The following is a 22,203-nucleotide window of genomic DNA, read 5'->3' on the forward strand; positions in this document are numbered from 1 at the left end:
CATAATTCACAATAAAACATTTAAGAAAAAAAAAAAGAGAGAGAGAGAACGGCTTGAACAAATGACCAAGATGCAGAGCCAGAAAACATTTCTGAGGGAGAAAAGGTAATAGAACTGAAAAAGAATTCAAAAGAATGGTAATTAGGTACCTCCCCTGTACAGGGTCGCTATGGGTCGGAACCGACTCGAAGGCACTTAACAACAACAAAACAATCGAGAGAAAGACCAAGAAAAGCAAGGAGAACACAATAAAAATTTTAGAAGAATTCAGCAAAATACTACAAGAACAGAAAAAATACATGCAAATTTCAAAACGATAAAAAACCTGCAATTAGAAATCTAGAAGATTAATATTGAGATCTCAGAAGTGGACAACACATTGAAAGGGCAAAGGAAGCAATGTGAAGCAATGGAAGCCTGAAATAGTGGAATTAGTGAGCCTGAAGATAAATTGCTCAATACTAGTATGCTAGAAGAACAATCAAAAAAAAAGAAAAACAATTTGCAGAAAGCCTAAGAGTTATGTGGGACACCATGACATGAAGAGGACCACTTACAAAGTCATCAGAATTCAAGAACAGGAAGAGACAATAAAAAATACAGAGAATTCTTGAAGAGTTGTTGGATGAAGACTCCCCAAACATCACAAAAGACGAAAAGATATGCACACAAGAAACTGAAGGAATCCCAAACAGGCTAGATCCCAAAAGAAAATCACCAAGATATATCATAACCAAATTTTCCAAAAACAAAGAAAGGCCAGGAAAGAATCTTGCTCAGAACTATCTGAATCACTGTGAACCACCACTACAATCAATTCCCATATTAGGTAAGAAAGCTGTTTTGATAAAATGCTATTTTCCCAACTGATCTGCTTTGTAAACCTTCACTGAATTAAAAAAAAAAATTAATATATTGTTGTTAAGTGCCGTTGAGTCACCTCTGATTCATAGTGACACTGAATAGGGTTTCCAAGGAGCAGCTGGTGAGCTTGAACCGCTGACATTGCTGTTCAAATGACCTTGCAGTCCAGCGCATTAACTCACAGCGCCACACCAGGATTCTCTCTCTCTCCCTCTCTCTCTATATATAAATATATGCATACATACAAGGATGTTAGGGAAATCAGGCATTTAGAACAAAAAAATACTTTATGAAATTATGATGAAAGTGACCTGACTTACTTGCCAACCCCTAAACCCTTCCCCCAGTTTAGTATCTGATACTACTATCTACTACTTGTCTGTCAGTTTGTAGTACTGTGATGGTACATGTGCACTACTGTGATGCTGGAACCACCAGGATTTTAAATGCCATTAGGGTCACCTAGGGTGTACATGTTTGAGTTGAGCTTCCACACTAAGACTAACTGGGAAGAAGAGGCAGACCATTTTTGAACAGTTACCCACCCAAAACCTTATGAACATTGTTTGACATAGTGCTGGAAGATGATCCATTCACAATGAAGGTCATTCAAAATAGTACTACTGGGGAAGAGCTGCCTCCTCATAATGATGTGGATGGAGTAAAGCTTTCTGGACCCTAATTTGCTGATGGGGCCCAACACAAAATGAGAAGGAATAGCTGCAAACAGCCATTAATAATTGGAACATAGAATGTACCAAGTATGAATCTAGGGAAATTTAAAGTTGTCAAAAATGAAATGGAATGCATAAAAATTGATAACTTAGGATTTAATGACCTGAAGTGGACTATCTTGAATTAGACAATTTTATGGTTTACTATGTTCAGAATGATGAATTGAAGAGGAATGGTATCACATCCATCATCTAAAAGAGCATTTCAAGATCTATCTTGAATTATAATGATGCCTGTGATAGGATAATCCTTATGCCTGTAAGGAAGACCTGTCGATGCTATTATTGTTCAAATTTACTCACCAATCACTAAAGCCAGTGATGATGAATATGAACAATTCTACCAACTTCTCCAGTCAGAAACTGATCAAACTTTGAATCAAGATGTATTGATAGAAGCAGGGATGCCTGAGATGGAGGAAGAGACGATGACGTGGAGAGATGGAGCAGCTGGGGACTTTAGACACAGAGAGGGAGAAGGGCTGTGTGCTGACAACTGGGGGGTAAGCTTGTAGTGTATACCCTATGGTTGGTTGATGATGCATGGAGGGGATTGTAACCATGGCAATGAAACAATATATGATAGGATGAATGTAAAATTAATGTTCTCCCATGTAAACTATCACATAATTCACAATAAAACATTAAAAAAAGATATACTGATAATTACTGGTGATTGGAACTCAAAAGGTTGGAAATCAAGAGGAAGAATCAGTAGTTGGAAAATATGGCCTTAGTGATAGAAATTATGCTGGAGATCGCATAACAGAATTTTGCAAGACTAAGACTTCTTCATTGCAAATACCTGTTTTCAACAACATATATGGCAACTATACAAGCAGACCTCATAAGATTGAATACACAGCAATCAAACTAACTACGTATGTGGGGAGATAAGATGGAAAAGCTCAATATCATTAGTCAATACAAGTCTAGGGGCCAATTGTGAAACAGTCCATCAATTGTTCATATATATGTTCAGGCTAAACATGAAGAAAATTAAGTAAGTTCATGAGAGCCAAAATATGACCTTGAATATACCCCACCTGAATATACAAATCATTTCAAGAACAAATTTGATACATTAGACTCTAATGACTGAAGATCAGAAAAGTTTTGGAATGATATCAAGAACATCATACAAGAAGAAAGCAAAAGGTCATTTTAAAAACAAGAAAAAAAGAAAATACCAAAATGGATGTCAACAGAGACTTTGAAACTTGCTCTGGGATATAGAGAAATTATAGCAAGTGAAAGAAATGATGGAAAAAAAGCTGAACAGAAGCTTTCAAAGGACAGCTCGACAAAGTAAACTCAAGTTTATAATGAAATGTATGAAGACCTGGAGTAAGAAAATCTAAATGGAAGAACATGCTCAGCATTTCTCAAGTTGAAAGAAGTGAAGAAAACAATTAAAGCCTTCACTTGTAATATTGAAGAATTCCATAATAAGCTCTAAGGAGCATTTCAGTTGTACTTCTTCCAATACAGAGTTTTTGTTCTTATGAGAGTCTTAGTATTCTTAACACTATAACACAAATGTATCAATTCTTCTATGGTCTTCCAAATTTCACATACATATGAGGATATTGAAAATACTATGGTTTGGATCAGGTGCACCTTAGTTCTCAAACTTGTACCTTTGTTTTGAATACTTTAAAGCAGTCTTGTGTAGATTTTTGGTTGTTGTTGTTAAGTACCGCCGAGTCAGCTCCGACCCATAGCGACCCTGTATAGGGTTTCCAAGAAGCAGCTGGTGAGCTTGAACCGCCAACCTTGCAGTTCAAACTGCTTTTCAGTCTGGCACTTTAACCCACAGTACCACACCAGGAGTCACCAGTGTTGATAGTGGACCCAAGCAATATGAAATCTTTGCTAAATTCAGTCTTTTCACCATGTATTATGTTATTTATTGGTCCAGTTGTGAGGATCTTTATTTGCTTTACATTAAGTTGCAATCCATACAGAAGCCTGTGGTCTTTGATATTGATCAGTATTTTAAGTCCTCTTTGTTTCCAGAAAACAAGGTTGTATCATCTGTGTATCACTGGTTGTAAATGAGTCTTCTGTCAATCCTGATGCCATGTTTTTCTTCATATAATCCACCTTCTTGGATTATCTGTTTAGCATACAGACTGGATAAATATAATGAAAGAATACAGTCCTAGCACATACCTTTCTTGATTTTAAGCCATTCAGTATCCCCTTGTTCTGTTCTAACGACTGCCTCTTTGCCTATGCATAGGTTCCTCCTGAGTACAACAAGTGCTCTGGAATACCCATTCTTTCCAATGTTATCCATAGCTTGTCATGATCCACCACAGTTGAAAGCCTTTGCACAGTCATTCAAGCACAAGTAACTACCTTTCTGATATCCTCTGATTTTAGTCAAGAGCCATCTGATATCCATAATATCCCTTGTTTCACATTCTCCTCTGAATCCAGCTTGAATTTCTGGAAGTTTCCTGATGATGTACTATTGCAGTTGTTTTTAAAATTATCTTCAGCAAAATTTTACTTGCAAGTAATATTAATGATATTATTTGATGATTTCCACATTCTATTGGGTCACTCTCTTTGGAATGGGCACAAATATATGGATCTCTTCAATTGAATGGCCAGGTAGCTTTCTTCCAAATTTCTTGGCATAAATGAGTCAGCACCTCCAGTTCTGCATCAGTTTGTTGAAAATTTTCAATTTGCTTTCCATCAATTCCTGGAACTTTTTTTTTTTTGTTCGCCATTGTCTTCAGTATAGCTTAGATCAGTACCATCAGTTTTGATCATATGCTGCTACCTGAAATGTATGAATATTGACCATTTCTTTTTGGTGCAGTGACTCTGCGTATTCCTTCCATCTTCTGTTGAGGCTTTCTGCATCATTCAATATTTTACTCATCGAATCCTTGAATATTACAAGTCAAGGATTGAATTTTTTCTTCAGTTTTTTCAGCTTGAGAAATGCTGAATGCGTTCTTCCCTTATTGTTTTCTAATTCAGGTTTTTGCATGTTTCATTGTAATACCTGACTTTGTCTTCTTGAACTACCCTTTGAAATTTTCTGTTTATTTCTTTTACTTCCTCATTTCTTCAATTTGCCTTAGCTTTTCTATGCTCAAGAGCGGAAGTTTCAGAGTCTTTTCTGACATCCATTTCTGTCTTTTCTTTCTTTCCTGTCTTTTTAATTAACCTTTTGCTTTCATCCTGTATAATGTTTTAGATGACATCCCAACAACTCTTCTGGTCATTAGTTTCTAATGAATCTGAGATGGTTTCTAAATTACATCGGGATATATTCAAGGTCATATTTTGGAACTTGTGGACTTGTTTTAATATTCTTCAATTTCAGCCAGAACTTGCATACAAGCATTTGGTGATTTGTTCCAGTCTGCCCTAGGCCTTGATTTTACTGATGACATGGAGCTTTTCCACCATCTCTTCCCAAAGACGTAGTCAATTTCATTCCTGTGTATTCCATCTGGTGAGGTCCACATTTATAATTTGTTTTTACATTGTTGAAAATGGGTATTTGCAATGAAGTAACTGGTCTTGCAAAATTCTATCATGAGAATTCCAGAATTGTGTCTATAATGAAGGCCGTATTTTCCAAGTACCTCTTTGTTCCCAACTTTCACATTCCAATCACCATTAATTATCAATGCATACTGATTGCATGTTTGATCAGTTTCAATCTGAAGAAGTTGGGAGAGTTTTATTTCTTCATCATTGGCTTTAGTAGTTGGTGTGTAAATTTGAACAATCATATTAACTTCTCTTCCTTGTAGTAGTATGAATATTATCCTAACACAGACAGCACTGTACTTTGAGATAGTTCTTGAAACGTTCTTTTTGACAATGAATGTGATGCTATTCCTCTTGAATTTGTCAATCCCAGCATAGTAAACCATATGACTGTCAGATTACAAATGGCCAATACCAGTCTATTTCAGGTCACTAATGTCTAGGATACAGATCTTTATGCATCTCAATCCATTTTTTAAACTTCCAATTTTCCTGGATTCATACTCATACATTCCATGTTCCCATTATTAATGGATGTCTACAGCTGTTTCTCCTTATTTTGAGTTGTGTCCCATCAGCAAATGAAGGTCCCTATAGCATTACTCCATTTGTGTCATCATGGTCAACTCTACTTGAGGAGGCAGCTTTTCCCCAGTAGTATCTTGAGCATCATCTACCTGAGGGGCTCCTCTTCTGGCATTATATTTGATAATGTTCTGTTGCTATTCATCTTTTCATCTTCTGGTACTATATTTGACAATGCTCTGCAGCTATTCATAAGGTTTTCAGCTTTAAGACATTCAGAAATAGTCTGCTGCTCCTTCTTCCTAGTCTGTTTTAGTCTAGAAGTTCCACTAAAACCTATCCACCACGGGTGATCTTGTTGGCATTTAAAATACCAGGAGGGGAGCAGCTAGAGGAATAGAAGATACTTCTTGAATGAAAAGACCAGCAGGAAAAATCCAAAACAAAAATGGCAGCTACTACAAGAACAAGCAAGTTGTTTGCTGGGGAGCCATCAAAGCAAGCAATCAAGTCCCTTCAGAACAAACCCCGCTCCAAGACTGAAACTCAAAGGGAACACATAAACAGGCAAGTAACCTTGCTGGTGACCACGTTGATCTACTGGTGAGTATAAGAAGGGGAAAGGCAGTAATGAAGATATGGGCTGATTTTGACCATGTTCCATAGACTCCATTGACCTGAAGATGAGAGGGTGAAGAGAAAGGGCTGGTTGGTCCGAAGTGTGGTGAGACCTGGCGATTCCTGAGTCCATGGACAAGGACATAGCCAAGGAGGGCTAGAGCTGAGAGTGAAGCGTCCAGCTGATATGAAGTGAGAGGATACACACAAGAATCCCCAAACTTGTAGATAGTACCCATTTGACCTAGCTTCGATGACTTGATGATCAGAACTCGACTAGAGGAAGATAAAAAAAAATTTTTTGATAAAGGAAACAAGTATCAATTGCTACAATTTGATGAACTTGACCTATACTTATGGATGTAGTAGCTCAAAATACCAAATGAGAGGGAAAGAGCCTTCAATCAAGTATCAATCCTATCCCTTCTGTATATAGAGTTGATAGGGACAGGACAGGTAACTTAGACATTGGCTACCTAAAATGGGAATACTATAAAGGCACGAAGTGACTGGCTTACAAGTTTTCAAGAGGGAGTTCAGTTTCAGAGTATGTAGGGGAAGATAGAATCCCCACTTAATAGTTTTCATCTTGTCTAGACAGGTCTGGTGAAAAGAGATGGGGATAAGATTCTTATGATTCAGTAGTGAGCAATTATTACTATGACTAATTGCGACTGTCACAACTATAAAGATAGAAATTTTGTAACAAAAAGGGAGAAATAGTTAATCTTACATTCCAGGAACAGAGGCCCCTAGGACCATCAAGGGAGAAGAGCACCAGCGGAATGTGAGATCCTATCCAGAGAAGCAGTGACGCTAGAGATGGAGGCAGAGATGAGGACATGGAAAGACAGCAGCTGAGGACACTAGACTCATCATGGAAAGAGAAAGGCTGTGTGTTGTAGGGCAGGAGGCAGGCTTGCAGAATGTGCCCTTTGGAAGTTTAAATTATAATATATTCTTGAGTGTTTTTGTGTACATCTCCCCCCTCCCCCCAAAAAACCCCAGAGGGAATAGAAGCAAATACAGTTGAATGATGATGCATGGAGGAGATTGTAATCATTACAATGAAATGATGAATGTAAAACTGATATTCTCCCATGTAAACTATCACTCAATTCACAATAAAAACTTTAAAACAACAAAAAAACCAGGAGGATAGCTTTCAGCATCACATCAATACACAATCCATCACAGAATGACAAACTGACAGATGAGTGTTGGCCCTGATTTACACCACCTAGAAACAGCAGTTTTGGCATCCTTGAGGGACACAAAACATGTTTTTTTAGTTTAATTCTGCTGGAAAAAAAATATAGACAAAATGGAATATTTAAATATATATTAAAATTTTGAACCTAACACTGAAATGGATTATTTTAAAATCTTATAAAAATATTCATTCATCTAATATATGTAAGCATGTAATATACTTTAGATTTGTGGCATTTGCTAATTAATAAATTCACTTAGTATAAAAGCTATTTCTATATTATTTATTCTTGATTTGCATTTTTATTATATTTATACTATGTTTTAACATGATAATACCTGAAAAACTATTATTTAAGTGTACAAGAGCATAAGATAAATAATGTAGGCTCCATGAAGACAGGGACCATATTGTTCCTATTTACCAATCTATCTCTAATAATACCTAGCACAGTACTGAAAAGGGGTCATCATTTAAGTACTTTTCTGTTCAGTTAAATGCTAACTTTCATTCTTGGCCAGTTTACTCCAAGGGACTCACCAAATGGAGAGCAAAAATAAGTTAGAAGGGACTGAGTCAGAGCTGTAGGATGGATATGGTAAGATTTCCCAACAAATTCTCAAAGGACAGCCCTTGAATAATGAGCAGATGCATTGTTGTGATGGTAGAACAATTCCTCAGTACAACTTTCCTGGCCTTTTTCTCATCAATGCAGTTTTCAATTTTCTTAAAATTTCTTCCTAATAATCCCTTGCGATCATTCTGTGTTCTTTGAAAAAATCTACCATGATTATCCCTCTGTAATCCCCCAAGAAAGTCGACATAACATTCTGAGTTGAACTGCTTCCCTTGTATTCAACAGGCCTAGCAGATCCTCTTGGAAGTCACTATGTAGAACCATTTTTTTTGAAGGCAACATAGGGAGACTAAAACAGGTATATATTGCTAAGAGAACTTGTGTGCAGTCATTCACTGATCATAATAGACACATGATTTTGTTTGGAATAGACCTGTGCATGTATGAACTAGAAGCCTAATAGCAATACTTTTTGACTTGCTTTTATCTATTCAAGTAGGTAAACTGTGTTCAGTTATACTGTAACATTTATACATCTTTTCTGATGTTACACTTATTTATCCTTGCAGGTTACAGAAGCATCAATTTTCAGGTATGAGAAAGTAAAAATTAGCCTGGGCAAGGAAAGTAACAATTCGCTCTGCAATTAAAAAAAATATAATAACACACATATGAAAGGACTTCAAAAAGTATGTGGAAAAATTCCATTATCCTTTCATTCTATTTTTCCATGAATTTTTTTCAAGTCCCTCATATATAGCCAGTGGCAAATGCAAAATATCACAAGGATCTCCATCTTTGATGAGTAACTACTGCTTTCATATTCACTGACATTCTTCTCTAAAATCTTAAAATTGAAATTATACCAGTAAGAATGAAATATTCCATTTTTGCCTGGAGGAGCTAAGTCACTTAGAAAAGTAGCAGCAATATAAAATATAACTGAGGAACAGAGTTTCAGTAGGCTAAAGTCAACATTTATCTTGACTTTGTAGCTTCCAAGGAAAAGGAACCCTGGGTCCAATCTACAGTTCCAATCTGATGTTGAACGCCTTATACTCAGCCTTACTTTGCATTTAGGCTTCACCTGAACTCCACCCTTCCTCAAATTCCTACAACTATCTTTCCTTTGGTAAGATGCCTTCACTCTGCCCGACTGTTCCTCTGATATGTAGTCTCCCTTATAGCAATGAGCCAAAAAACTTAATGTTATCAGACTATGGGTTTGTCCTTGGTGGTCTTTACTTTATCACACTTAGATGACACAATAATATGATTTTCAAAGATAATATGACCTGCATTAATAAGACAGGAACCCCAAGCAAACATTGTAGAGAGAATTTTTAAATGTGAAAATAAAGACAAATTACAATACAACACAAGGGTTACAAAAAGGATACTAAACAGAAGAACAATGTGTGTTTCAGCTACAAACTGGGCTTGGCTGCTTCCATGGATATAATTCTGGTAGAAAAAAATACAAAAAAATGTAATATTGAAATATATATTAAAATTCTGAACCTAATACTAAAATGGGCTATTTTAAAATCTTATAAAAATATTAATTCATTTGATACATATAAGCATGTAATATACTTTAGATTTGTGACATTTACCAGTAAAGAAGTTCATTTAGTATAAAAGCTATTTCTGTATTATTTATTCTTTATTTGTATTTTCACTATGTTTAACAAGATAATAGCTGAAACTCTAGTATTTAAGTGTACAAGAACATAAGATACAATAATGTAAGCACCATGAAGACAGGGACCATGTTGTTCCTGTTTACCATTATATTTCTGATAATACCTAGCATAGTACTGAAGCTGGGTCATCACTCAAGTACCTGATAAACTATTCTATTCAGTTAAATGCTTATTTTCATTCTTGGCCAGTTTAGTCCAAAGCACTCACCAAATGTAATAAGAAATTTCCCATTTTTACGTACACATCATGTTGTTTTCAGCAATTGAAGTTTGTTAACCAAGAGATAAAAAACACATCTAGTACCTTCATATGCTGGCACTCAATGGGTAATATCATTAAGGCTAGCTTTAGAATACAATAGAAAAAACCACTGGCCTTTCCTTACCACATGTCCTGTGTGGGGATTTTTATGAGCATATGGTGGTCCTCTTATATGGTTCCACATTTGACCAGATGTCATAGCAAGCACAAAACACTAGGAAACAAAAAATAAAGAAATATTCATATAACATGGTCAGATGTTCCAACCTTGACCTAGCTTTGATGGCTTGATGATAAAAACTCAACTAGAAAAATTTGATAAAAGAAACAAGTGTAAATTGCTACAATTTGATGAATTTGATCTATACTTATGGATATAGTAGCTCAAAATACCAACTGAGAGGAAAGGAATCTTCACATCAAGGATCAAACACAGGGTTGACAGGGACGGGCAACTTAGACATTGGCTACGTAAAATGGGGAGGCTATAAAGGTGCGAAGTAGCTGGCTTACAAGTTTTCGAGAGGGAGTTTAGTTTCAGAGTGTGCAAGGGAAGGTAGAACCCCTACTGAATAGCTTAGAGGGTCTGGTGAAAGCAGATGGGGATTAAGATGCTTATGATTCAAAAGTGAGTAACTGTTATCATTGCAATGAAATGAAATACAATAGGATGAGTGTAAAACTGATGTTCTCCATGCAAATTATCACTCAATTCACAATAAAACCTTTTAAAAAAAAGAAAAAAAAAACTATATTGCAACTTTCAACACAGCATACTGGAACGTTTCTAATAGTTGTAGCAAGATGAAGGCTTTCAAACAGAGCAGAAACTATTTCAAATCATTGGCATAAATTTTTTTCTTTCTGGTAGTTTATTTTTGTTTGCTTGTTTCTTTCATTTGTTTTGACTTTAAATCAAAATTTTATTGTAGTAGATAGATAAATAGATATACACAAAAATATGCCAATTGAACATATTTTTACATATGAAATTCAGAGATATTAAATATGTTCATCATGCTGGGCAACAATCAAAAAAAAAAGTAGATCTGTATAATCATGTATGCTGAAGAAAATTATTTTTAGATAGGTGATGCCTTTTTTCAAGGTCTGTATTTTACCACAAGGATCAAAAGAATCACATTTCAGTAATATTTACTTTAGAAAGAAAACATTAATTAAAAAATTATAACTGATATAAATTTCAATACTGAATACTGAAAAGGTACTTTAGAAGAATATTTTCAAATGAACTGCAAGTTTTCATTGAATGACAGTCTATCAGTTAGACTGAATAAAACTGGATATAATCAGGTTCTCTCAGCTCTGGACACTGTAATGAGATAATAAAATATACACTGTTCATAAGATGGTGGTGGTTGTGGTGTGCCATGGAGAAGATAGAAAATAGAAATATGTAAGTCCCTTTCCTTCAGGTAAGAAATAAACAAAATGTTACTTCAAACCTGAAATGACAGCACACCTGAAAATACAATATTAAGGGTTTAACTTAATTTCTCTTTTCAAATTCACTCACCAAAGCCGCAAAAGCCCATCCAGTTTTGTTAAAGAGAAATTCCATATTGCTTCTTCGAAGATACACAAGTCCACCGATAACAGCCAAAAGCAATCCCAACATAAGGGGACCAGCATAATTTGGGGGTCTAATTACTCTAATCTAAGAGGAAAGGAGATAAAAACATTCTAAAATATAAAATTTATTCATTAATTATATGGCTCAAAATAATTTAAAATAAAAGTAGTCAAAGCTGATATGGTTACTTTGAGAAAAAATACTATTTCACTCCATCCCAATCAAAATAGCTTGTATATTATCCTAAAATTGAATGTAATAGGTACAATATTCTGTTCAACCACAGCATATAAATCATGCCATCTTTTAAATTAAGAAGGTTTTGCCAAGAACAGCAAGATAACTGATGGACTTTAAAAAGGTCAAAAGAGTGGTTTCCATGCAGAATCCAATATGGTAATACAAAATGTTTCACTCTATTATCCGGATGATTCTATTAAATACCATTCATGAAGGGATAGCCAAACTATTAATCATCACCCTCAGTGATATGAGGACAAGTTCAAGTAGGACCTCCAAGTAAGAATTAAAGGGAATAATTGCAAAATAATGTTCTTCAAAGCAAGGAAACTTACATTGACATCAGTTCTGTCAGCAATCCACCTGGCAATCTGCTCAGCTGAAAAACCCCGCACCTGCAACTCATATGTATCACCACGTTTGGGTTTTCCTTTTGCAGGAAAGTTGATGAAGGTTGGAGCTGAATTCATGTTTAGCTGAATAAAAAGTAGTCAATAAAAATATAAATTTAACAAGAGAATAATCTTAACTTCAAATAGTATCTGAAATTCAGACATGAGATATTCCGCTTTAGGAAGATTAAATAATTTGACTTAGGAATCATAGTCAGCAAATAACAAAGTAAGATTCTAACTCAAGGTTTCCCATGACCTTTACTGACCAAATATTAATTCCAAGGAAAGAAACGTACATATTTCTTCACTGTTGTTGTTAGGTGCCATCAAGTTGGTACCGACTTACAGTGACCCTATGCACAACAGAACGAAACACTGCCCGGTCCTGTGTCAAGCTCACAATTGTTGCCACACTTAAGCCCATCGATGCTGCCACTTTACCAATTCATCTCGCTGGGGGTCTACCTCATTTTCTCTGACCCTCCACCTAACAAACATATTTTTCTCCAGCGACTGGTCCCTCCTGACAATATGTACAAACTATGAGACGAATTCTGGCCATCCTGGCCTCCAAGGAGCACTCTGGCTGCACTTCTTCCAATACAGATCTCTTTGTTCTTTTGGTAGCCCATGGCACTTTCAATATTCTCCTCCAACACCATAACTCAAATGCTTCAATTCTTATTTACTGTCCAGCTTTTGCATGCATATGAGGTTACTGAAAATACCATGGCTTGGATCAGGCATACCTTAGTCCTCAAGCTGACATCTTTGCTCTTAAATACTTTAAAAAGGTCTTGTGCAGATTTGCCTAATGCAATATGCCGTTTGATTTCTTAACTGCTGCTCCCATGAGTGTTGATGGTTGATCCAAGAAGAATGAAGTCCTTAACAACTTCAATCTTTCTCCATAGATAAGAATGTTGTTTATTGGTTCAGTGGTGAGGATTTTTGTTTTCTTTACATTGAGATGTAATCCATACCGAATGCTGTGCTCTTTGATCTTCATCAGTAAGTATTTTAAATCCTCTTCACGTTCAGAAAGCAAGGGTGTACCATCTACATATTGCAGGTTGTTAATAAGTCTTCATCCACGCCTGATGCCACGTTTTTCTTCATATAACCCAGCTGCTCGGATTATTTACTCAGCATACAGGAGTAGTAAGTATGGTGAAAGACTACAACCTTGTCGCACACCTTTCTTAATTTTAAACCATTCAGTGTTCCCAAGTACTGTTCAAACAACTGCCTCTTGGTCCATGCACAGATTCCTCATGAAAACAATTAAGTGTCCGGAATACTCATACTTCACAATGTTGTCTGTAGCTTGTCATGATCCACACAGTTGGGAGGCAGGGCTTGATGGAGGCTAGGGTGGAGGTGCAGTGAAGGTCGCTGTTAGCAATAACACAGAATACCAGGCAAAGCAGATGCAGGGCAGAGCTCCAAAACTCGGAACCACAGAGATAGGAATATTTTAAAGGTTTGAAGGCTTATAGCTGTGGAGTTTGGAGCTGAAGTAAAAAATCGCATACTTTTGAATCTGCCGGGCTGGGCTCTTAGCCCCGAGCCAACATCCTGGGCGAGACCAAGCGGCAAGACGAAACTGAGGAAGCAGAAACACCACAGAAAAACTCCGCGGGAACCTTGGGACAAAGGTGGACAATATATACTTTGTTAGTTTAGTTTTGTTTTGATTTTTCTTTTTTTCTTTGGTATGTGTTAATTGGCACGCTCAGTTTGCCAACCTCCATTCTGGCCTGAGCCAAGTGGCCACCCCCCACCCTCACCACTGGTGGGTTCTTCTGCCACGCATGCGCACAGATACTCAGCCCAAGTGGAGGCCCTGAACTTTTAATATCTGTTTCCTTTTTGTTCTGTTTTTTATCATGGGAAAGAGTAGAAGAGAGCTGAAGGGAGGAAAAGAGAGTCAAAGGTTAGATTGGAGCCTGAGGTATAGCATAACAACCAACACTGGCAACTTGGAACCTCTGGGGCAGCTTTGAAGACAGGAACTTAGGACATTAAAGCCATACTCATATTAAGCTACAGTTTTTTTTTTTCCTCCTTTTTCTTCTCTCCCTCCTCTCCCTTTCCTGTGATTAGACACTGCAGTATTCAGTCTTGTTTTGGTTGGTGTTGCTTTTTCTTTTCTTTTCTTTCTCTCACTCCCCCGCCACACTGGTGTTGTTTTGCCTCCCACCTTGTGCCTTTGGAGTACTCTTTGTCTCCTTATATTACACAAGAAGAGTCAGCAACTGCTGCCATATAGCCAAGCTACAATCACACTCTATAAAACACCAAAACCCAGGCAAGAACCAATACTAGCTGTCATATACCAGGGAAACAGACAACTCCTGTGAAAGTTACTCTGAGTTAAGCAATAAGAAGAGTGAAAAGGGAAGCCCACATCCTGATCACATCTTCCTGGAAGCAATCAGAAAGCATAAAAAATTACCAAAACACATACCCAATTAAGTATTAAGACCACAGATAAACATTAAACATGTCCAAGAAGCAAAAGCAGATGACCATATCAGGACATGTCCAGAAAAAAGATAAAATGAGACAAATGACCTAGAAGTAGACCTGGACTCCATTCTGGAAGGAGGGCAGGTCTTGGAAATGCCTGAGAAAGAATTCAGAAAAATGATTATATAATGTTTCAAAACACTTTACAATGGAGTTGAGAAAAATAAGGAAGAAGTCAGGAAAGTGCTACAGGAACAAATAAGATAGATACAGCATTGGAAACAATTCAAACCCTACAGAAAGAGGTCCAAATGATCAATAACAAAATAACAAGATTAGAGAACACTCTGAAAGGGCAGAGGAGTAGAATAGATGAGATGGAAGGCAGAACCAGTGAGCTGGGAGACAAATCTCTGAATACCATTAAGATAGAAAAACAAACACAAAAAAGGATAAAAAATTTGGAGGAAGGTCTAAGAATCATGTTGGATAACATGAAGAGGAATAACTTAAGAATTATCGGCATTCCAGAACAAGAAGAATCACACAAGTCCACAGAGGAAATAGTTGAAGAACTGCTGGAAGAAAATTTCTCTAACATCATGATCCACACAATTGAAAGCCTTTGCGTAGTCAATAAACACAGGTAAACATCTTTCTGGTATTCTCTGCTTTCAGCCAAAATCCATTAGATATCAGCAATGATATCCTTCGTTCCACGTTCTCCACTAGGGATGAACAAGTCTCCACATATTTTCTATTCAGAGGTTATGTAAAAAGAATAAATTTATGAAAAGTAATTGATTCAAATGCTCCAGATAGGATACTTCCTCAATCTGTGGACTGGAATAAGATCAGGATAGTACAATGCTCTAAAATTATAGCAAAAACCAATGGACAAAATGGTAGCCATATACAGAAATCATCAGTTTAAAAGGGTTTATAAATGTTTACTGATGAGCATCACATTTCTCTATTCTCCATCATGAGCCCCATGGTATACTTGAGAAAACAACACTGGAATTACTGATGTAAAGAAACCATAATCCAATCTGTATTCTATCTTTCCTAGAAAATATGATTAAGTCCAGGGGAAAGATCCTGACCAACAGATTTACGGATCAGGTCGTCTAAGCAGGTTAATCTTACAGTGGAGATTGGCTTACATAAGGAATTATAACTTGAAAACATCAGCTAATAAAATAATCTAATTCTATTACTTTGATTCTACGCTCACAATAAAAGCCTTCTAAATAGTAATTTTTAGACTTTCCCATTAGGGAAGGGAATGTACTGATTAGTGAGTATGATTATTTTGGTTTCTTTGGAGTATATTATGGTGAATTAAGGATTTAATAGATAAACCTTTTGGTTAGTAGTGCCCATGGAGTTTAATACTTTGTCAGTGTGCACAGGGTCTCCAGAGCTGGATAAATTCTGGCTACACAGTTCAAATTCAAATTCTGCATCTGTAAAGCTAAGAACCATACTCTGGACAACACACATGTCACAAAATTCCTGCCCAAATTTTAAGCCAAACTCTTTAATATATGTTTAGCTATGCCATCTTTGGAATTTTTTCAATCTATGTCTAATAAACAAAATAAAAACTAAGTAACATATGAATATACCTTCTTTGTAAATTTTTTTTAAGTTACAGGGTTACGGGAACCAATTCCATTTCATTCTGGTAGCTACTATTACTATTTCAAAAACTTTCTGAACTGATTCATATACATGTTTACGTTCCAACAGAAAACATGTCATATTGCTTTGTGTGTGTGTTTTTGAACGTAAATGGTATATTAACTATATTTTTCTGAAATTTGCTTTTTCAAATTTAACCATGTTTGAGAGATCTATTCATGATAGTACATGCACATCAATCTCATTCTCATAGTTTATTAAGAAATTATACTACTGTTGGACTTTTAGGGATTCCTCTTTTCAATGAAAAATAACGTGTTACAATGAAAATCCTTGTATATATCTCCCAGTACACATGTGAGAATGCTATCTCCAGAGTAAATACCTAGATATGAAATTGTTAGGTCATAGCTCAGGACATTTGAAATTAAAATGGATATAGTCAAATTTCCCTTCAAAGTGGCTGTACCAATTTATGCTTCAACTCTATGTAGGAAAATATCCTGTTTCCCTACATCCCTGCCAACAGGTGATCTGATGAGCAAAAAAGTGTGTATCATCATTGTAATTTCAATTTCCATGATTATTTGTAAAATATATTTTTAATACATTATTTTTTTAGTAATTTTAAATTTTATTGTTCTTTTTAAAAAGAAAGAAATAAGAATATACATACAGGCACTTAACAACAACAACAAATACATACAGGAACCCACATACTTTATATAGGTATTGAAAAGGACTAGAAGAATACCAAATTACCAATAGTGATTATGTTTCCTTCTTTGTGTCTATATGTTCTACACTGAACAATTAGTATATTTATGATGGAAGCAAAATGCTAACAAAGCCACTGTTTTATAAAAAGAAAAAGGCATTTGTAACTTAAAAACAGAGTATTAAGTTTCTATTGTTTTTAGAGCAGAAGTGAGTAGTTAAGGGTAGCGGCTCTAGAGCAAGGGTAGGGAACTTCTGGTCCGTGGGCCATATAAGGCCCTTGAAATAATTTGGTCTGGCAATGCCAAGGCAACCGCAGTTCCAGCCATCACAGTAGCAGTGAGTTAATTAAATGTTTGACCAAATATAGCAGGCTAATTTTTAAGTCGATAATTCTGTATGGCCTGTGAATGATGTTATCAACATCCAAATGGCCTATGACAGAAAACAGGTCCCCCATCCCTGCTGTGCTGTGGGTTAATGCACTGGACCAGAAGGTTGGACTGATCTTCAAGATCAGAGGTACAAACTCACCAGTAGCTCCTCGGAAACCCTGTTGTTGTTAAGTGCCGTCGAGTCGGTTTCGACCAATAGCGACCCTGTACAGGGTTTCCGAGGGTGTAAATCTTTACGGGAGTAGAAAGCCTGATCTTTCTCCCACGGAGCAGCTGGTAGTTTCAAACCGCTGACCTTAAGGTTCGCAGCCCGATTCGTAACCACTACGCTACCAGTGGTTACAGGAGCAATATGGGCCAGAACTAACTTAACAGTACTTAACAATAACTCCTGCTACATTGCCAAGGTTCTGGCTCAGCTTCGTACTAATTCTCAAAAACCTCAGTTTCCTTGCCTGCAAATTAGGTTAATATTATGTTTACTTATAGTTAACAGTAATAAATGGGTTCATTCTTTTTTTAAAGTTTTTATTGTGAATTGAGTGATAGTTTATATGGGAGAATATCAGTTTTACACTCATCCCATTGTATTTCGTTTCATTGCAATGATTACAATGCCCTCCATGAATCATCATTCAACAGTATTTGCTTCTATTCCCTCTTTTATACAACCAAACGGCACATTCTGCAAGACTGCCTCCTGGGCACCAACACATAAATGGGTACATTCTTGCAACGCATTTAACATATAGATAGTAAGGGCTGAATAGCTGTCCCTGGGTGGTGCAAATGGTTGCCATGGTTGGCTGCTAACTGAAATGCTGAAGATGCCAGTCTACCCAGAAAAACCTCTAAAGGAAGGCCTGGCGATCTACTTCTAAAACATCTGTCATTGAAAACTAGGAAGCACAGTTCTCCATGAACTGGAATCAACTCAGTGACAACTAGTTAAGGACTGCATAAATGTTACCTTGCTATACTGGCAAAAGTATCCAAATAAAAGACTAAGAATTATTTTTGGTAAATTTCAGATATCACTCATGAGTTTAAAATAATACCAAGTGATTTTTTAAGAAGATATACAAAATACCTTGTTTCTGCTTAAGACAGGATTGGATTTTATTTTTTTTGTTTGTTTTTTTCACTGTTTAATTTGTCATCATGCAATGAAGTATCTGAGGGAGTGCGGTGGCTCCAGAGGTTAAGTGCTGAAACCACAAGGTCTGTGGTTTGAGCCCACAAGCTGCTCAACAAGATCAAGATGAGGTTTTCTGCTCCTGCGAAGATTTACAGCCTCCAAAACCTTATACAGGATAGCTATGCGTCAGCACCAACTTGACAACACTTAATAACAGCAACAATGAAGTATCTGAGGAACAGCAAGTCAACTGCTCTTTCGGTTTCTTTATTTTTTTCACTTCCTTTGCCATTTCTTCAGCTACTTGGAGTTAATATACTTGAAACAGTTCTTCTTTCTCATCTTAATCAGTATTCTCTTTTCACTTTTCTGATAAGCAACATGCTTTTTGGTGTGTAGAATCTACCTTCCTCTCAAGTTTCCAGTTTCAGGTCTTGTGTAGTAGTCACCCAGAGCACATTGCTACTTCTAATTAAGTGATCTTGAGTCCTAGACATTTGTTAACTTGGGTGAAGGGGAAGGCAATATACAATAAAAGAGATTGGCAGAAGAATGATGAAGACAGGGTAAAACACAGGGAGGAGTGCAAGAGTTAAAGGGACTACTAGAGTGGCTAGAAGAACAGAAGATACTTCTTGAAAGAAAGATCGACAGGAAAAATGCAAAATAATATAGGCAGACCGACTGATGACTACAAAAACAAGCAAGTTGCTCGCCCAGGAGACATCAAGGCAAGTGGTTGGGTACCATCAGAGCAAAGCCCCTTCCAAGACTAAGACTTAAAGGGAATACATGCTCTGATTGGTGACCATGTTTGTCACCGATAAGGGGAAGTGAGGGAAAAACAGCAATGAAGCTGCGAGCTAAGCCCTACAAAACGTTCAACAGACTCCTGTGAATCTGGGTGGAGACCTGGTTGGCCAGCAGTGTGGGAAGACCTGGCAACTCTTGGGCCCAGAGTCAGTGACAAGAATGGAGAGTGTAGTGTCCAGCAGATAAGAAGGCATATGCATAAGAAAACCCACACTTGCAGATAATACCCACTTGACCTGGCTTCAATGACTGGATGATCAGAGCTCAACTAGAATAAGGAAGAAGAGATAAAAAAAAAAAAAAAAGAGTAATCTGATACAATTTAATGAACTTGACCTACACCTATAAATGCAATAGCTCAAAAGAGGGAATAAATCTCACAGCGAGGATCATTCCCACCTCCTCCATACAGAGTAGACAGGGATGGGCAACTTGTACAATGGCTACCCAAAATGGGGGAGGAGGGGTCCTACAAAGCAAGAAGTGACTAACTTACAAGCTTTCAAGAGGGAGCCTAGATCCAGAGGGCGCAGAGGAAGGTAGAATCTCCACTGAGTGATATCCAATCTGTCTGGGTGAGAGTGATGAAAGGAGATGGGGATAGCACTCATGTGGTACAATAGTGAATAATTACTATCAGGACTGACTGTGAGGGTTGGAAATGTAAAGGTAGACGTTTTGTAGCAAAAGGAGCGGAGTGACTGAATTTGCAGTCCAGGAGTGGAGGTCCCTGGGACTATCAAGGGAGAAAAGCAGAGTGTGGGACCCTACCCAGAGAAACAGTGACTCCAGAGATGAAGGCTGATACAATTACGTGTACAGATGGAACGGCTAGAGTCTCAAGACCCAGAGTGGGAGAGGGGCTGTGTGCTGACGACTAGGGGGTAGGCAACCTTTTGGTTGGTTGACGATGCATGGAGGGGATTATAACCATGTCAATGAAACGATATACGATAGGATGAATGTAAAGCTAATGTTGTCCCACATAATGCACAATAAAACATTTAAAAAAAAAAAAGAACCAATGGTACTGAAGGAAGACAATTCTAGGTGCACTGAAGGCAAAGAACAAGGTTCTGGGAAATGACTGAATAAAAATTGAAATCGTTCAACAAACTGATACAGCACTGGAGTCACTGTTTCATCTATGCCAAAAAATTTGGAAGACAACTATCTGGCCAATTGACTGGAAGAGATCCGTATTTGTATCCATTCCAAAGAGAAGTGACCCAATGGAATGCAGAAATCATGAGGCAATATCAATATTATTAAAAAAACAGCTGCAAAAGTACACTGACAGTCAACCTTGGAACAACATGGCTCTGTGATACAGGGATTGAGGCATAGTCTGAAGAGGGGAAATAATACTAAGATGCTTGACTGTCTTATGAATATTGGTTTCCCTTGCCTACTATTGTAAAATAGACACTTGGATGGGATAGAAAGGGATGTTGGGAAACATGATTACAGAAAACTTGTAAGCTCGTCTTCAGTCTGTAACTGATTAGAATACCTAAAAGGGGTTTTAGAACTTTCCCAGTGAAATAGACCTCTTGCACTTTGCAGTGTGTAGGACCTTAGGTGGAATCTTGAGCCTCATCCCGAACCTTCTGAGGTGGGACATTCCCACTACAAAGGACAAGCAAACCAGCCTGGAACAGCTAGAGTGATAGAAGATATATCTTCAAAGAAAGATCATCTAGGAAAACCCAAAACAAAAATGGCAGTATGATTGGCTACTACAAGAATAAGCAAGTTGTTTGCTGGGAGGCCATCATGGCAAGCAATCAAGTTCCATCAGAACAAACACCCCTCCATGACTGAAATTCAATGGGAACACATGAGCAGGCATGTAAGATTGTTGGAGACCACATTGGGCTACTGGTGAGTGGAAGTGGGGGAAAGGCAACAATGAAGAAATGGGCTGAGTTTAACCATGTTCTGTAAACTCCCAGGGCTGATTGGTCTAAAGTATGGTGAGGCCTGGGGACTAGGTGTACTGACTGAAATACCTAAAATGGGGCTAGAACTTTCCCAGTGAAGGAGGCTTCCTGCATAGCCTTTGCATTGCATAAGACCATAGGTAGAAATCCTGAACCCCATCCAGAATCTTCTGAAGTGGGAAATTTCCACTTGAAAGGACAAACAGACCAGCCTGGAGCAGCTAGAAGAACAGAAGAAATTTCTTGAAAGACCTACAGTAAAAATCAAAAACAATAATGGCAGTCTGAATGACTACTACAAGAAGAAGCAAGTTGTTCATCAAGGAAAGTGGTCAGGTCCCCTCAGGGCAAACTCCCTTCGAAGACTAAAACTCAATGGGAATACAAGAGCAGGCATGTGGTCTGGCTGCTGACCACATGGTTCACCAATAGGGGAAGTGGGTGAAAAACAGCAATGAAGTTGTGAACTAAGTCCGACCACATTCAATAGACTCCTGTGAACCTGGATTGAGACCTGATTGGCCAGTAATGTGGCAAGACCTGGGGATTCCTGGGCCCAGAGACAGTGACATAGCCATAGATGACTACAGAGGAGAGTGAAACGTCCAGCTGATATGAAGTGAGGGCAGATGCCAAAAACACCCATACTTGCAGATGGTACCCACTTAACTTGTCTTCAATGGCTGGATGATCAGAACTTGACTAGAAGAATAGGAAAAAAGAGAGAAATCTGCTACAATTTGATAAACTTGAACTGTTTCAACTAGAAAAAAGGACTGAACGGGGATTGTGGAGCAGGACAAGCAGACAAAAGAGGAAATAAGCCGA

At 37.4% G+C, this 22,203-nt stretch overlaps 1 protein-coding gene and 1 pseudogene across 1 annotated transcript in view; one reads left to right on the top strand and one right to left on the bottom strand.

The window, feature by feature from the left end:
- The window catches only part of LOC102834519 (magnesium transporter protein 1-like), a 128,072-nt gene that overhangs the window by 33,342 nt on the left and 72,527 nt on the right, over nucleotides 1–22,203 (bottom strand). Inside the window, exons 4-7 of the mRNA XM_006873738.1 lie at nucleotides 12,191–12,331; nucleotides 11,559–11,699; nucleotides 10,146–10,235; nucleotides 9,454–9,517 (exon numbers count right to left, since the gene is read on the bottom strand). Coding sequence (XP_006873800.1) covers nucleotides 9,454–9,517; nucleotides 10,146–10,235; nucleotides 11,559–11,699; nucleotides 12,191–12,331 — 436 coding nt within the window. The remainder of the gene's footprint in view (nucleotides 1–9,453; nucleotides 9,518–10,145; nucleotides 10,236–11,558; nucleotides 11,700–12,190; nucleotides 12,332–22,203) is intronic.
- The window catches only part of LOC102838791, a 3,485-nt pseudogene continuing 2,530 nt past the window's right edge, over nucleotides 21,249–22,203 (top strand).

The sequence above is a fragment of the Chrysochloris asiatica genome, unplaced genomic scaffold, assembly GCF_000296735.1.
Source record: "Chrysochloris asiatica unplaced genomic scaffold, ChrAsi1.0 scaffold00252, whole genome shotgun sequence".
In the NCBI taxonomy this organism is placed as follows: domain Eukaryota; kingdom Metazoa; phylum Chordata; class Mammalia; order Afrosoricida; family Chrysochloridae; genus Chrysochloris; species Chrysochloris asiatica.